Consider the following 17866-nt stretch of genomic DNA (forward strand, 5'->3'; position numbering starts at 1 on the left):
ATAGCAATAAGATTGGCTCATTGTTTATGCCTTGCTTTCTAGAATAATAAGTCAAACAATGAGTAGTTCAATTGATAAAATTGGGCTTGACTAAGCCCAATAGGAGATTTGGCCATGAACTATCAAAAGAGCCAAGGTGGACTAAGTGGAAGTCAATACTTCTTCTTACACCTCAAGGGTTAGGAATGCTTCCTCCTTTTCATGGGCATCATCCAATGGCCAAGATCAAGCCTCCTTCTCCAAGCTTGATCTAAGGGCCAAGATCAAGGCCCACTCCATCCAATGGCTATCCTTTCTCATGTGTAAATGGCTTTATATAAAAGCCAAAATTTCACTCATTTGTAGACACTCTTGAAATTTTAAGCAATAGACGCAACTTGAGTTGAGAGAACTCCTCCCTCTATTGCCTTTGAGAGTCACCACTTTCTAGAGATTTCCTCTCTCTACCTCTAGCCACCTTCCTTAGGCTAGCATAGATTAGGAAATCCTATCACCTCTTTAACCTTTCATTGCTTGCAAGTGCCTTCCAAACTGCCTTCATTCCTTCATCCATTTCTGTTGCCCATGGAGCTCTTCATGCATCTTTGGAGCTCCACCATAATGGTATCAAGAGCCATCAAATCATGGTCTCTCAAGGTTTGGTAAGGTTCTTTCCTAGTCTTGTGTTTCCATCATTTTCGTCTTGTTCTCATCATCTTCTTCTTCTTTTTTGTTTTTCTTTCACATTTACCGTTCAATGTCTATTGTATTATGTTTCTCCATTGATTCCATGCAACTATGAGACTACAAGAGTGTTCTACACTCTATTTGTAGATTTCCTTGCTTGCGATGGTTCACATCATTTACTAGCTTTCCTTTACATTTCAGCACCATTTTATTGCTTCCATTATGTTTCTTGTCATTTTTATTTGATGATTCTTTTTTCGTTTCAATTTTCCACCGTTTACAATCATTTTCTGCACTTGCTTAAGTGAAACCGTGCCAAACTCCACTCCAAAACGCAACGAAGCTTCATGTTATGCGTGTGGTTTTTGAGTCAACTTTCCTCACTGTTTTAATGTCATTTCATCGATTGGTTTGTGCCTTAGAGTGTCCTAAGATGTTCATCTTTATCTATGCTTGATTCTAGATCATAATCAAGCTCCAAATCGAATTGATTTGTCTATTGAACATCTTCCACTTTCACTCTGCCTTTCCTTCTATTTTCAACTTTTTTTCCACTGCACACCTTCTGTTTGAGAAGTGTCACGAGTGACTCAGTGCACCAAAATTTAAGCTGATTGTTGCTTCGAAACGCTAAGTCATAAACAAAAATTCTCCAACAAGAATCATTCAATTATGTTGAGAATTGAATTCTATACAAATTTTTGAAGTAGAGGCAACTTTCTGCGTTTTTCAGTGTCAAGTTGTTGTTTTCACTTGTGTCCTGACGTACACTTTTCTTGTGTGATTTAACTGTAACGATTCATAGCACCGAATCACCTTCTGATTTTTGCCTAATTTGCTTAACCTCTGGACGAAAAAGTAGCAAAAAGAATCATTCAAATATGTCCAGTACAAAAAATATGATAAATCGACAATGTTAAGGCATCTGTCAGCGTTTTCTAGTGCTGTGTTTTCGGGAAAATCACTGTTTAGTGCGTTTTTGGTGTGTTTTGCTTCAGAATTTCAGTGCTCTTGCTCTATACATTTGCTTGTTTATGTGTGTGTTCCATATTGCCATCAATTGCTTTCATTTGGAGTGAATTACTTCCCTCACATTGGCACACATGCAATGAATACCATAAGCATTTTGTGAGCACTGCAGGTTCTGTTTTTGGTTTTTACTCTATTCTAGTTCCATTCTAGGATTCCTTTTGTTGTGCTTTCCTTTATTTCAAGCCTTAATTTCTTGCTTGTCCTTGTTTTTGGCTATTCAATTCAGTCTTGTCAAATCATTTCAATGTGGTTTAGCTTTCTTAATTAGTTTTTCTTGTGTTATACATTTCATTTGGCAAGTAATGTTGACTTCAATGCTCTTGATGGTGAATTAAGTGACTTTGTTTTCCAAATTGGTTGCTAGTCTAAGGTAGCATTTTAGGTAGGGGTTGAGAAGTAAATCTCTAGAGAGTGTGCTTGAATTCTTCCTCTCACCTTCACCATATTTTGGAAAGTTTTGAGCCAACAATTTCTTCTTTGAGTGAGAGCTAACCAATGCCTTTGGCATAGTTTGTTTGCTGTTTTTGTTCATTATTTTGGCCAGGTTTTGTTGCTGTTTGGTGTTGCATTTTGCATCCACAAGGGGTCAAAATATTCCTCCAATTGGTGTATACTTCAAAGCCATCAACTAAGGCTTCATTTGGCACCAAAGTGCTCTTGGGAGTGCAGCACTTTGCTGTCCAAAATTGTGGTGTTCAAGTTGGCCTCGGGAGTAGCTTCCAACACCAATTTCAAGCATTTTTGTTGGCCATTATGGCTTGTAATTGTTGCATCTTTTAGTTTACTAGTTTTTCTACAATTTTGTCACTTCTTTTGGTCAATTTGGAGCATCCTTTGTGCCTTATTTTCTACTCAAAGTTCTCTAAAAGTTTGGTGCTCTTGGGTTGCTCCTCTTTACCTAAATTTTGTGTACGAATTTTAATTCTCTTTGAACTTGTATTTTGGCCTACTTAGGTGTCTTGGGGAACCACAAGGTGTTCAATCCTATCTCCTAAGTAGAACCTTTATCATCCATTAGTAATTCGCTTTTAGTTGTAAGTGTGTTGAAAGTTCTAAGTGCTTTCTCTCCTTACATTAGGTCACATAGCTTAGATTCATGTTTTCACGTTGCATACTGGCTTGATTTGTGAGACCAAAGTCTCTAATATTTTGCCATTTAGGGGTCCGTTTTTAGTGTTAAATTTCTTTGAGTCTTGTTTGCTTGTTTTGTGCTTAGTGACTCAAGTGATTCTATTTACTTAGCACTTAGACAATTGTGTGATCTTTGACACCTTTTACAAGTGTATCTTGGCAAGGATTGGCCTTGGTATTTAAGAAGTCTTAAAGACTCACCATGCCTAACCTGGAGGTCCACTTGTGATTGATTTCCTCTACCACACTTTGTTCAAGTTGTATAAGTTCATTCAATCACCATGAGTACATATTCTACATATAGTCCTAGGTTGCATAAGCATGGTAGTCATGAGTTACATCATACATTTCATAGTGATATTCCATTCTTTGGGGAGGATATAAGACCAATATCATTTAGAGATAGGATGTGGGATACCGAGAAATTGGTGCAACCATTGTTTAGTACTTATAGTCAATTTGACATTCTTAGGCATGTTACTTCTAGGTTTATAGGACATGCATCTGAGTGGTTGCAAGAGAGGCAATATAGAGTGAAAAAGGGGAGAAAATCATGCATTAACACATTTTCTGAATTAAAAGCATGCATGTGGAAACATTTCATTCCCCCTTCATTTAGGATCACTAAAGAGCAACAAGCTAAGATAGAAAACTTCATTGACATAGGGGATGCTTTCATCCAAAATCTTGCTAAGTTTTCTAGACTAGAAAAAGATTTTAAGCACAATTTGGACTTGCTCTTAAGTGAACAACGAAAGAGAGCAAAACATAAGAAAGAGCAAGCAAAACTTAAAAAGCTTCGAGAGTATGAAAAGAAGAGAGAAAAAGAAGAGCTTGATAAGCTTTGTGCTAAAAGAGAACAAGAGGAGAAAGAGATAAAAGAGAGGAAGAAAAGAGATGAAGAAGAAAAGGCAAAAAAGGATAATATTAGAAAAGCCAAAGAAGAGAATGAGAGAAAAGACTTTGAAGCAAGAGAGAAATTAAAAAAAAGAGAGTGAGTTTGAAAGAAAATCAAAATTGGTCGAGTTAAAGAGTAATTCAACCTCAAGGGAACTCATTGTTAGGGATTTGGTGTGTAATCCTTCACCAATTCCTTTCATGAAGACCCAAGTTCCAAAGGGAGTTTTCCCATCTTTAAACTCTTCTCACTTTTTCATTAAATCTCTTGTTTTGTTTCCTTCTCAAACTTTTTGTTCTCTATCTCATTCCCTTATTACATCCTCTTCAAAATATAGTGCCAAAATACACTTTGACTTTAAAATTCTTTTCAAAAATCATCCAAGTCAAAGTGTGAAACACTCTTTTTGTGAAGTGGACCTAATACCAACATCTTCCAAATTTATAAGCCCACTTTCACACATTCCCCAATCAATTATATTGCATGGTCTTCATGATTTTAATCCAATTCTGTTTGATGACTATTGCAAATATGTTTTGATCCTAGCGGAACCCAGTTTTAGTTGTTGTGAGCCTTAAATAATCCTCTTGACCTGAGGTCACATCCTCTTCAAGTGGGAGGGGATGATGTGATCCTAACAAGGCTTATAGCTTGGGTCAACGCCTAGGCCCAATACATGGCCCACATGCACTTTCAAGCCCAAGCCCATCAAAAGGCCCAATAACAAGGAGCATGCTAAAAAAGATCCAATTGGGCTTCATTCAAGATGGCCTAAACCCACATGGGCTTCTCACACTCTTCACATTGGCCAAAGAAGATATGAAGATTTGAAGAGGTGTATCAAAGAGCAATAGAATAGCAATGAGATTGGCTCATTGTTTAGGTCTTGTTTTCTAGAATAATAAGTCAAACAATGAGTAGTTCAATTGATAAAATTGGGCTTGACTAAGCCCAATAGGAGATTTGGCCATAAACTATCAAAAGAGCCAAGGTGGACTAAGTGGAAGTCAATACTTCTTCCTACACCTCATGGATCCAAAGCATCCAAGGGTTAGGAATGCTTCCTCCTTTTCATGGGCATCATCCAATGGCCAAGATCAAGCCTCCTTCTCCAAGCTTGATCTAAGGGCCAAGATCAAGGCCCACTCCATCCAATGGCTCTCCTTTCTCATGTGTAAATGGCTTTATATAAAAGCCAAAATTTCACTCATTTGTAGACACTCTTGAAATTTTAAGCAATAGATGCAACTTGAGTTGAGAGCACTCATCCTTCTATTGCCTTTGAGAGTCACCACTTTCTAGAGATTTCCTCTCTCTACCTCTAGCCACCTTCCTTAGGCTAGCATAGATTAGGAAATCCTATCACCTCTTTCACCTTCCATTGCTTGCATGTGCCTTCCAAACTGCCTCCATTCCTTCATCCATTTCCGTTGCCCATGGAGCTCTTCATGCACCTTTGGAGCTCCACCACAGGATATAGCAAGAAAAGAAAAGGAAGCTCTTCAACATGTGTTGTCAATGTTATTTCAATACAAGCCCATGTTTCAAGGAGAAAGGACTAAGGTGGTGAGTTGCATCATGGCCCAAATGGAGGACTACTAACAAACTATTTTGTTTCAGTTTTTAGGTGATTAAGTTATTTAAATAATGATTCAATCCTTTGTAAAATTGGTTGACCAAATTATATTTTGGGTTAATAATTTAATAGGATTTAGTTTAGTTTTATTTTAAGTTTTTTTAGTGACTTTTGGTTAATACAACTTCAGTTACATTCGACCATTAAGTAGTGGGATCATTATTAGCTTAAGTGACATTTAATTTCACTTAATGGATCTTTTATAATTCTGATGGCTAAGCTTCTATATAAGTTAAAGCATTTTTATCAATGGGACAAGTTGAGTTTTATTTAGAAATATTAGAGTATAAATCTTTTATCTTAGTAAGAATGATTCTCCTAAGTTCTTGAGTTATTTAAGAACCCCTTGGTTGTATCGAAGGACTTTCCCATCCTTTGTGTGTTTCATCCCTTGGAAAGAGTGATTCTTTCCTTTCACCTTTCATATTCACCTCTTATTCTTCCATCACTTGAATTTAGAAACTCACTTATGTCCAAGTTTATCTTGTGGTCATATCATTAGTTCTACTCGTCCAAATAAGTGATTCTTGAGCCTAAATTAAAGTTCAGAACGTGAACGTTCACCTCATTTTGAAATCATCTCAATTGGAGTTCTAAAATATTGAAATCACCTCATTCTTGAGATATCGATGTTTCTAAAATATTGTCCAACCTGGAATTTCAACCACTTTCCAAACCACCTTCTCACTAATATTCCAAATTTTCTACAAGGTTCAAATCCTAAAGATCCTAAATCAGACTTTTTTCAAATGGGGTTTACATCATATAGTCTTAATCAGATATTATTATGTCTAATCATGTCTATATATTTTATCACTTTATCATGTAATAAGCTAAATAAACAAAGTATAGTCTTGATTAATTCTTGTTAAAGTTTTTATCTTTAAGGTACAGTCTCAATTATTGAAAAAAGCATATTCAATCACATAAAAGTCTTTAAAATTGAAAACTATTTGACTCATATGATAATGTTATGTAGATTAACACTATGCTAACTTGCTACAATGTAAAAATATTTACTTTTACTTTAGTAGAAAATAAAAAAGACACAAATAAACATAAATTACAACAATAATTTAAAGAACAAACAATTATATTCATCTAATCCCAAAATCCATTAAGAAATTACAGCAGAATGAACCCACTAGACTTAGCACTCGTAGGAAACATAAGAATGAAAGAAGAAAGAGGGTAGAACATGGATAAGAGAGGGAGGAAGGCGGAGAAGGAGGGTTGCACGAAATTGAGAACTTCAAAATGGTTTCTAATTAAATATATTTTTTAAGCATAAAATCCAATTAAAAATTCAAAATTAAAAGCCAAATGAAGGCATAAATTTACACTCATCACATAGTTGAGAACTGAAAATGGATTCATTTATCTTCCCAACATCTAACAAAATGAGAAGAAAAGAAACATGTTATATTTATAATGATAAAATAACATATTAAGTTATAAACTAAAATTTATTACATGGATTTCGAAACTAGCTAGACTGCAAAGAGATATATGTTTCATCAATGTTCTAGGACAAACTATTTCTCATGCTTCATTGACACGATGTCCTTGATCATACTCTCTATATTATGAGAAGAAGAACCAGCTGCTTTAACACTATTTCGAGCTTGTTTTGCAATCTCATCCACGGAGTTTCTGAGCCCTTCTATCCGATTCTCCAACACATCCTTCACCATCTTCTCAATAGTGAACCTATCACAGGTCCCATCTACATCAACTCCAATCCCCCATTGCTCACTCACACACCTACTGTTTATTGTCTGATCAACCAGCAAAGGAAAACAAAGCATAGGCACCCCTTCAGCAATGCATTCCAGTGTAGAATTCCAACCACAATGTGTCAAGAAACCACCCACAGCTGGGTGCCCCAAAACCTCCTCTTGAGGTGCCCATGGCACCAACAACCCCCTCTCTTTAGTACCCAACTCAAGCTCTTTAGCCACATTCTTATGGAAAAAATCACCTTCTCTATTCATCAAGTCCTTCCTAACAACCCACAAGAAAGGCTTCAAACTATTCACTAAACCATGCCAAAACTCCAACAACTGCTCAACTGAAAGCTTCACCACAGTGCCAAAACTGACATAAATCACTGACTTTGCCCTTTGATGGTCGAGCCAAGTTATGCAACTTTTGTCTTCTTTTGCAATATTAAGGGATATTGAAGGGTTTTTGGTGACTTGGTTCTTGACGTGAGTGTGAAGAGGGCCTAATGAGTAGACTCTCGGAAACACAGTAGTGAGCTTTGTGATAATGGGAGCTTCTAAATGATCGAATGTATTGAGTATCAGAGCAGAAGCTCGCGTCATGGTTAAGGTTTCTTTCATGTAGAAATCGAGACCAGAGTTTCCAGGTTTCAGTTTGAAAAGAGATGGAAGATCACGATCTCTCAATAAATTCTCTAACCCTTGAATGCTTGATAGCACCTTTTGTACATCTTCTGCATTTTAATTCCAAGTCAATCAGGAAATTGTGTAAGACGAAAAAGATTGTTTCACATAAAAAATAACCATCTGACAACTTATCGTAGAAGTAAAATGATGGTATAAAACAATTTTTTTTATTTATAAAGAAAAAGAGATATTGAATAATAGTGAAAAGAAAGAAAGAAGAATGAATGACAGTGAAAAGATAATATAAAATGAAGTTAAAAAACTTTTCGAAATAAAAATATCATTCAAAAAGTAAAGATGTTGAAATATATATATATATATATATATATATATATATATAATTACATTTTTATTTTAAAATAAAAAGTAATTTAGATAATAATACATACACTATCACTAATGCACGGAAGGGAAATGACAGCGGTTATTTCTAGTTTTTGGCTTCGGGTCCGCAACCGCTGCATATACGACCGAGGTAAAAGACTAGTATTTTATGCCTCGGTTACAACCCGAGGCATATTTAATCTTTACTGCCTCGGTTCTCGCACAACCGAGGCCTAATGAGCATCAGAAATTTAAAAAAAAAAACACGCAGCGGAACCAGAAGAACCTCCTGGAGGTGCGTGTAGTGGCGGTGCAGGTAGACTAAACAGAATCGCAGTGGACATTGGTGATGGTTGCTCGAAGAACACGCAGCGGCTCCGGTGGTAATGCACAGCTCCTCCACGGTGCAGCGACGATGGTGGTTGGTCGAAGAAGAAGAAGAAGTCGCGGCGGTGCGGTGCAAGCGACGAAACGATGGCCTGGAGCGTCGGAGGTGTGCGGGATGGTGGGAGTTGTGCGTTAGAGGTGTGCGGGACGGTGGGAGTTGTGCGGGACGGTGGCGCAGAGCTGCGCTGGTCGTCAGAAAAGGGCGGTGCGGTGCGGTGCAGGCGACGAAATGCTGGCTTGGAGCGTCGGAGGTGTGCGAGATGGTGGGAGCTGTGCGTCGGAGGTGTGCGGGACGGTGGCGCTGGTCGTCGGAGAAGATGAAGGTTGGCCGGAGATGGTGAAGCTCGCAGAGAAATCGGAGAAGATGTCGCTGCACAATGAAGAAATTGGGGTTTTTTAACCCTACGAAGGGATACTACCTCGGTTATTCGAAACTGAGGCATATTGTACCCTTACTGCCTCGGGTGGGCGCTTGACCGAGGCGTATTGTCTCGCTACTGCCTCGGTTATTAGAGAACCGAGGCATATTGCTTCAGTAAAAGAAAGAAAAAAATTCAAATTATGAGTCAAGCATGAGTCATTTTTTTTAGCCATATGCCTCGGTTAGTATGATAACCGAGGCATAAAAGATGAATTTAATTACGAAACTGCCACCGCGTGCTTATATACAGCGGGTCCGCAGGAACCGAGGCATATACTGCGATGTAAATGCTCCAAAATGCACTAGTGTATTTTTTACTCTACGATTATCTAATATTAAGAAAAAAATTATTTTTATTTTAAATACAAAATAAATTGAGGTGAATGAAATAAAAATGAAAAATATTAGATTTTATATTAAGTGTTCAAAGAGCGTGTGTTTATAATTTTCAAAATAATTTAAACAATTTAGAATAGAATCACTAAAAGTGATTTTTTTTTTATCATTGAAAGGGATAAAAACTTTAGAGATATGTACACGAAATGTTTTCCCAAAAGTAAAAATAGCCTAATTACAAATAAATGAAGAATGTTTCTACATAAAACATTAAATTTGAACCTGAATTAAGGAAATGTTTTTATTATTTAGTGGCTCTAGAAGAGATTTTACACGCGTGGTAATAAAAAAATGGGTTAGATATGATTTTTGCTCTTTAAATTTCATAGAAATTTAGAATTGGTTTTACTTCAAAATTTTGGGCCAATTTAATCCCAAATTTTAAAAAATAAGTGGATTTAGTCCTTCGTCACCGTCGCGACGGACATCGCTCTTCCTATGCATATGGGTTTCTTGTCCTTCCTTAAAAATGTGTCAAACGCAACGCTGCAGCGGTTTTTTCCTTGTTGACACCACTGTAGCAAGATTAGGGAAGTCGTCAACATCGGCATCGCCTTCCTTCCTTTCCTCTTCCAAAAACTCATAGGACTTCCTTTCTCAGACCTGAGAATCACAACTTCGCCTTGCCACTGCCCTTCCTTTCCTATTCTCATTAAACCCTATATTTCTTCCATGTTTTAACTAGTTTCAATTTTATAATTATTTGATTTTTAATTTACACTGAGAGCTTGAAAGTGAAGGGGGAAAATGATAAACAAAAGTTGGAAACGTTGAATGCTTAAATAATTTTAAATTAATCTAGAATTGGTGGTATTTTTGTTTTTTGCTTTGTTGTGATTTTTGGTAATAAAGATGAGAGTTCAGTTATGCATGGAAGATGATTGGTGAGGTTTGTGAGTGATTGTGGTTCTGGTTGATGGTGGAGGGTTCGGTTCCACAGAGATGGAAAATTGGTGATGGTGTCCCCCATATGGGAAGAGGAAGCTGAATAATATTGTGATTGAAGATGGAGTATCACTGTAAGGCCCATTTATTTTTTGCCTTTTTTTTAAGGGTTGCCCCAATCTTATGGGCCTAAGGGTTGGCCCAAAGGGGAAAGATCAGACCTAATCTGCCCTAATCCTAAACTTTGTGCTCATTTTCGAAAAATAGAACCCACACACCCTTAGAGCGGTTGCCATTTTTCTCTGCTAGGGTTTTGGATCTCGTTCGTTCCCAAGTGCATACAGCTCTCTTCTGTCCATGTAAGTTGATCTCAGCCATGCTCTTCTTCCTTCAATGTACTCTTCGTAGTCCAGGTAGGGTTCGTACTGATAAACCCGTTTAACTCTGTCCGCTTCACTTTTACAGTGTTGTAATCTCTTTCTAGAGCAGTGGTGTTCTGTTGTTCGGTGTCGAGATCTTATTCTAGCTCATTCCAGGTGAGGGAAGCTAGAACCCTCTTGTTTGTTGGTGTGATTGCAGTTGTTTTGCGTTTGTTTCGTGATTGGTTGAGTTGTATCCTGCTGTGGATGCATGAGCTGGTTGGCATTTTTGTTTGGGTATGAAATATGACTATGGCAGGGAGAAACAGTGGCGAGGTTCGACACACTCGCCCAAGCGAGCCTTTCTCGCCTAGGCAAGACTTGCAGGAACAGATCAGAGTTGCACTTGAGCTCTCACTCAAGCGAAAGCTCTTGTTTTGAGCGAGGCACTATCTCGCTCAGGCGAGAGACGCTCGCCTAAGCGAGGACGCATGACAGCTTTGGGCCTGTTGCTCCTGTTTTAGCCCAGGCGAGGAACTTCACCTTTGGGCGAGGGATTGTCTCGCTCAGGCGAGGAGGGCTTGCCTAAGCAAGCCATGCGAAAGCCTTCCTATGCCCCTGTCGCGATCTCGCCTAAGTGAGGGCACTCCTCTTTCTTGAGTGAGGGCTCCTGGCTTGAGTGAGATCTGCTGTGAGTTGTGTTGTTTTCCTTCGCTTGGCTAAATGACATGTTTGATTTATGATGTACCCTATATAACACATGAGACCTACGAAATGAAATGCATGATATAAGTTGTGGTTACAAATTGGATTTATATGATTGCATGATCTCGATATGTGAAACAAATGAGATGGTTGGTGTTAAAGTGGCATGGTATTGGCATGAGATGAAATTCCACAACTATGGTTTGAGAGTAATGGATGGGCAGCTCGGGGGTGAGCAGAGGTATCCACCACAAGTGCAAGAATCCGCTGAATCCGACCAGGTTATATGTATCTGGATGAGTCGAGTCGAGTCTTAGTGTATTGATTTGGAAGGTCATAACATGCTTTGATGATGTATGTATATTGGACTGTGAAAGTATATCTGATTGCATTGATGAAATCATTTTGGCTCTAGCTTACCCTTTTCTTGTTTGAATGCCTTGTATGTTATTCTTCTACTTTTGTGATGATCATCAATTTATTGATGGGAGCATATGCGAGAGGTACTCGTGGTCAACAGGGGAGAGATGATTCTGCTTCATAGTCTTCTTGGGCTGGACTTCATATTCTTATTGGGCTTTTCTTTAGGGCTATGGCCCATGTACCAGTTTGACTTTTAGATTTCTATATGTTCCTTTTGAACTTTAAAACTTGTTTACTAGGTGAATGTACCTTCATGCTTAACTTACTAAGCAAGGGAGACTGGTTGTTGGGTGAGCCTGAGGTTTTTGAAAACTCCTAGTTGGTCTTGTTGGACAAGGGTATGTGGTCGCTGAGCAAGAGAGGGAGATTTTTGGAAGGAAAATTAGCTCAGGTTCTAAGATGTGAGGTCGAGTATAGCCTGAAAGGTTAGTCAAAATCTATTGAGAGTCTATATCACAGTGCAAAATCTCCAAGTCCAATTCACCGCATAAGTCCCTATAATAATAAATAAAATGTGGCTTAATTACTTATTTGCTCACCAATTTGGTTAGAACGTTTCAAGTTGGACCTACTTTTAAAAAAGTTTCAATAACATCCTAACTTTTGAAAAAGTGTCTCAATTATGTCGTTCAAAAAAAATATTAATTGCATTAACGACATGCCGAGTCTCAATTAGTGGGCTTTTTAAGTTTTTAATTTTTAAAATTTTTGTTCTAAAATTTATTTTTTTGCCACGTGTCAGGTCCCTAGGGTGACACGTGGACGTGGCAAGACACTACTATGTGTTAGTGTTTGATGAGAGACCTCTAGCTAAGGGACTAACCACTAAAGTCATGGGTATGAGGATACAAGATGATTGCGTCTCCTCTGAGCATGCAAGGCCAAGATAGAATTTACATGGCCAAGGAGGATGTGAAGACCTAGCTTAGTACTCTTTGTTTGTAAATATTAGATTAAGATTTAATTTTTGGCTTTATATTATGGGCCTTGTAGAATAAATTTTTCTTTGAGCCATGATTGGACCTTGCAAGGATTAGGGGCGTTGGAAGTGTTTTAGACAAAAAGAGAGTTGGCCATCAAGGATTCTAGATCGTTCGTGCACTAACTTGGCCATCAAGCTACAACTTTGAGTGCTTAGGAGCAACCTCCATGTGACTTGCTTAGTTGATAAGTCAGAACTTCCTCATGCTCTCCTTTTGGCTTTAAATACCACATTTTAGATCCTTTTTTCCTCCATTTTTTTCTAGCTAACCTAGCTCTTCTTTTCTCCTATAAATAGAAGCTTAGGGTCTTGTAAAATCATTCATGAATATAGTACAAATTTTTTGTTAAGATGACTCAAGACATTCTCCTTTTGTGAATCAACTTAGGATAGATCTCCCCATAGTGAATTCTTCTAACCTCCTTCCTTGAGTTTTTGCCTAACCTCACTTGAGAGTGCCCCCCCAAACGCTATAGTCAAATCACTTCTTCACCATATCTTCTAGCTTCTGCGCCTTCATCTTACTCCATGTAAGTCTCATCAATTGTGCATAGATTTCTCTTGTTGTTTTCCTTGAAGATGGACTCATTAGTGTCGATGTCAAATGTCATTATCTTGATTTCAATTTAGTTCTTAATATGTATCTATGATTCAATTTAGTCTCCTTTTTCTCAAAATGGAGCAATATTGTGTCTCTCCAAATTGAGACCAAATTTATTAGTTGGATAAATGTTTTTACTGATATTTTTGTATAAAATAACTTTTTAACATACAACATTCTGATATATTATTAATCTATATTTTATTAATCCATTACTTTTTTAAAAGATTAAACTAATTAAGTATAAATATTTTAACAAAAATGTAAGTATTTAAAACTAATATATTATTAATCCATGTTTTTTATGAGAAAAAAATAATTAATACCATTTATGCAAATAATAAATTTGGTCCTCTTTTAATTGGAACCAAATTTATTATCTGTATAAATTTTATACTAATAGTTATATTAAAATTTTGTAAAAAAAAAGTCATGATTAACAAAATATGGGTTAATAGTATACAATAATGTAATATGTTAAAAAATAATTTTAAATAAAAAATATCAGTATAACATCTTTACAAATAATAATTTTGGTTTCAATTTGAAGAAGGGCAATATAGTTTCATTTTGAGAAAAATGAGGACTAAATTGAATCACACACACATTGACAATGAAACTTCACACTAACATCTATATATTTATATTCTTAAGGACTAAACTGAAATTAAGACAATGAAACTTGACACTAACATTGACATGTGGCAGTGTCTTACCTCGTGACATTGATAATGCCACATGTGACCTAGGGACATGATGTGACCCCACCAAGCCCAATTGCACCTTCAAGCCCAAGCCCATTAAAAGGCCCAATTACAAGATCAATGATGAAGAAGATTCAAAAGGGCCTCCCATTAGATGATCAAAAATTCAATGGGCTTCTCACATTCTTTACATGGGCCAAAGAGATCACAAAGACTTGAAGAAGTGCATGTAAATCTAGTAGTGTAGATTTAAATTGGGCCATTGTTTGGGTTTTGTTTTCCAATAATACATAAGACATGCAAGGAACATAGGATGGGGTTCAAATTGGGCTCGGCCCAATTCTCTTCATACATGGCCGAGATTATCAAGACAAGGAGACTCCTTTGCTTCATGGTTTGATTAAGGTTGATCATCACATCTAAAGGCTAAGAATCCTTCTTGTTCTTCAAGCCAAGATCCAAGGGGCGTGATCTTGCCTCCTTCTCCAAGCTTAATCTAAGGGCCAAGATCAAGGCCCACTCCATCCAATGGCTCTCCTTTCTCATGTGTAAATGGCTTCATATAAAAGCCAAAATTTCACTCATTTGTACACAGTCTTGAAATTTTAAGCAATAGATGCAACTTGAGTTGAGAGCACTCCTCCCTCTCTTGCCTTTGAGAGTCACTCCTTTCTAGAGATTTCCTCTCTCTACCTCTAGCCACCTTCCTTAGGCTAGCATAAATTAGAAAATCCTATAACCTCCTTCACTTTCCATAGCTTGCAAGTGCCTTCAAAACTTGCATCCATTACTTCATCCAACTTCCGCTGCCATGGAGTTCTTCACGCATCTTTGGAGCTCCACCAGGACAAACGTGAAAACAAAAATTTTAAAAAATAAAAAACATTAAAAATTAAAAATATTATAGATTGAAACGTGGCATGCCATTAACATTGTTAGTAATTTTTGTTTTTGAAAAAGATCTAATTGTAGCACTTTTTCAAAGGTTAGGAATATCTATTTGATAAAACTTGAAACATTCCAACCAAAGTGGAAACCAAACGAGTAATTAAGCCTAGAAATATCTATTTGATCTAAATGACATGTTTTGTTTTGTTAAGATATTATGAAATGTTTGTTTCTAAAAGTGAACTTTGATCTTTTAAAAATGGTAGCTTATGTGTTTTTGTGATTATAGTTTTTATCTCTTGTGATCATATGTTACACGAGAGAAGAAAATAACCCATGTAGGAGTGCTCAAAAGTGAGGAGCTAATATATTAACACTCAAATTACCCTCAAGTCTTTGTTCTCTTTATTCTCCTCAATGAGTTGGTCAAATCCTTCGTCCAGTGCAGTCGTTTTCCTCCACCGTTTGGTTAGTCTGGCGATCGGTATACCTGTCTATAAGGCTCCGATGCTTAAGTTAGTTAAGGTCGATCGGCAGATAGCAATGAATGTTGTAATAAATGTGAATTAAAGATGCTTACCAACTTACATTGGGCCTCTATTTATAGTTTCCGGTATGGGCCTGTGATTAGGTTTTCTTAATCATGACCCAATTGCTTTTTGAACTTGATTACTAACTTTATTATAATTTACTTCTAACTTACTGATCCAGGTTTTGGTATGGTCGCCCGACCGAGGGTCGTGCGTCTTATCGGTTACCCTTTCGAGTGTGGGTCTCCATTGAGATGGAGACAAAGTGCAACTGGAAATGAAGACGAAGGGGATCTTTAGTCCGTCTGACTGACGGATAGCCGATTTAGCGTATCCAGAGCTGACACTTCGTCCGGAGCGCAAGGGGTCGTGGGCTCTTCTTAAAGCACTTCGGAGAGATGGTCACATCAATGTCCCCAGGTGAGGTCTACCTGTAGCGGGCGGCCTACGGCCGCTTGACCTTAGTCCGCCTGACCGATGAACCATACGGTATATATATATATATATATATATATATATATATATATATATATATATATATATATATATATATATATATATATATATATATATATTTATATATTTATATATTTCTATAAATGGTGTGTAAATTAAATTTGGAGAAATTTACTCAAAGGAGGACTGTGAATAAATTTATCTCTATATGAAATATCTACCATTTGTGAGATGATTAGTAAAATAATATCATTAGGTAATTACAATTCCAAAGTAAGGTATTATACTTTCAAGATGTAAAAACAAAGAGATAGTAGTGTCAAAAGGCAACTCAAGTTTAATTAAGTAATTTAATCTATTAAAGACAAATTTCAAATGTTTTTTAATATCTATTTTTATTTTGTTTAATCTAAATTTTGTTTAAAATGGTACAATATTAACCCTTCCTTTAAATTCCCGCATGTCAATATCTAAATTTTTTTTTATTTAATTTTACTTTTCCTTTCTCTTTAACTTGTTTTTGTCATCCTTTACCTTTTTTTCTCTTTTTTTTTTCATTATCCCTCGGTCTCTCTCTTCAGTTTCCTATGTCTGTATTTTGACTTTCCAATCCATGTGCTGTCTGTGTTTCGCTTGATATTTCAACAACCTCGATCCCAATTTCGACCCCATCGGATATGAATCTATTGGGAAGACAAACTTTCCCGAGTTCGTGTCATGGTCACAGAGCGGTACGGGCTGCGATTATTTGGACGGGTACCTAGAAGATGCTTCTGTGCCACGAAGAACGAAGGGGAGTTTCCAAAAAATAGAGTGGGATTCATTTGAGATGTTTATAACTAGGGAAATTGGTTGGGGAGTTAGGTCCTCTTACCTTATTCAATTAAGCTCAAAATTAAATCTCATCTCAAGTTCTTATATATTTAATTAAACTAAAAAAATTAAAAACAATCCTATTCACTTCAAATAGATAAAAAAAAAAACTGAATTCTTTTCTATTATAATTTTATACTATAAACCAATAAAAAAATGAGTCCAATAAATTTTAAACTAACCCGGATCCTGCATATTCATCACTCCTTCTTGAATAACTTTGCTTACGTGGATTGTCACCCACGTCGCAGTGGCACTGTAGGTTCGGAAAATGATGACCGGGACACCCAACTCTTCAGCAGAGTCCATGGCAATCGTTGACATCATCCCATCCACAACGATGCAAGAAGGCGGGCCCCACTGCGGGGGATTCCCGACAAGGCTTCTCAACATCTCTCGGAACTCCTCGGCAACCTTGGACCTGCTGGTCGGAGACAGTATCACGCTGAAGTCGTTCGGAGGAACGTCGTGAGGCACGCCATCGGCGACGAATGTGAAGCGAAAATCTGTGTCGAAGGACGGTAAGCCAGAGGACTGGAGGAGGCGATTGTGGGTGTGTTGGGTGTTGACGAAGGTGATTTTGTGGCCTTTGTGGCAAAGAAGTTTTGCTAAATTGAACATCGGTTTGATGTGACCTTCAGCTGGAAAGGGTAAGGCCACTACGTGGAGAAGGCGTTGTTCCATGGTTGGAGGTTGGTGAGGAGAAGGACAGTGGCTTTAAGTAGTATCGATAGAGGCGTTTGATCCTACACCACACATGTCAATAAATAAAGTTTGTTTTGGCCAACATCGAAAAGATACGTTCGGCAAAAGCTTGTCTTGTATAATCCGCGCGCAGCGCGTTGGAGGATTTTTTTATTGATTTTTTTTCCCAAAAAGTATGGTTGACCAGTTTTTTTACTTCCATTCTGTAATTTAAATTTACATGGATGACACAGTTTTTTTTTTTTTTTTTCAGAATTCGGTCATTTGACAGCCGAATTTCAACTTATGAAGGTTTTTTCTTTTATTCCAAGTCAGAATTCGATCTCAGGGATTCGAATTCTAAACTTGTTTTCTTTTTTAAATAAATTAGAATTAATATTTTTAAACTTTTTTAATAAAATATATATGAGTTATTTTTTGTTTTTTTTTTTGTAAAAAATATTACATTAAAGG

At 37.0% G+C, this 17866-nt stretch overlaps 1 protein-coding gene across 1 annotated transcript; it reads right to left on the minus strand.

The window, feature by feature from the left end:
* Positions 1–6764: 6764 nt before the first annotated feature.
* On the minus strand, positions 6765–17486 carry LOC114165738 (7-deoxyloganetic acid glucosyltransferase-like). Its single transcript, XM_028050312.1, has 2 exons — positions 16891–17486; positions 6765–7821 (listed from the first exon to the last, which is right to left on the minus strand). Exons 1-2 carry the CDS (start codon positions 17390–17392, stop codon positions 6899–6901), a joined length of 1425 nt encoding a protein of 474 aa, XP_027906113.1. The 5' UTR covers positions 17393–17486; the 3' UTR covers positions 6765–6898.
* Between the last annotated feature and the right edge of the window lie 380 nt (positions 17487–17866).

This window comes from Vigna unguiculata, chromosome 10 (assembly GCF_004118075.2).
Source record: "Vigna unguiculata cultivar IT97K-499-35 chromosome 10, ASM411807v1, whole genome shotgun sequence".
Taxonomy (NCBI): Eukaryota; Viridiplantae; Streptophyta; class Magnoliopsida; order Fabales; family Fabaceae; genus Vigna; species Vigna unguiculata.

What these genes read in the sequence shown, in the direction of transcription:
- LOC114165738 (XM_028050312.1), bottom strand. Translation starts at nt 17,392, where the DNA reads ATGGAACAACGCCTTCTCCACGTAGTGGCCTTACCCTTTCCAGCTGAA. An exon ending in GATGAATATGCAGGATCCGG is followed by an intron (nt 7,822 to 16,890) that starts GTTAGTTTAAAA and finishes ATTAAAATGCAG; the next exon opens with AAGATGTACAAAAGGTGCTA.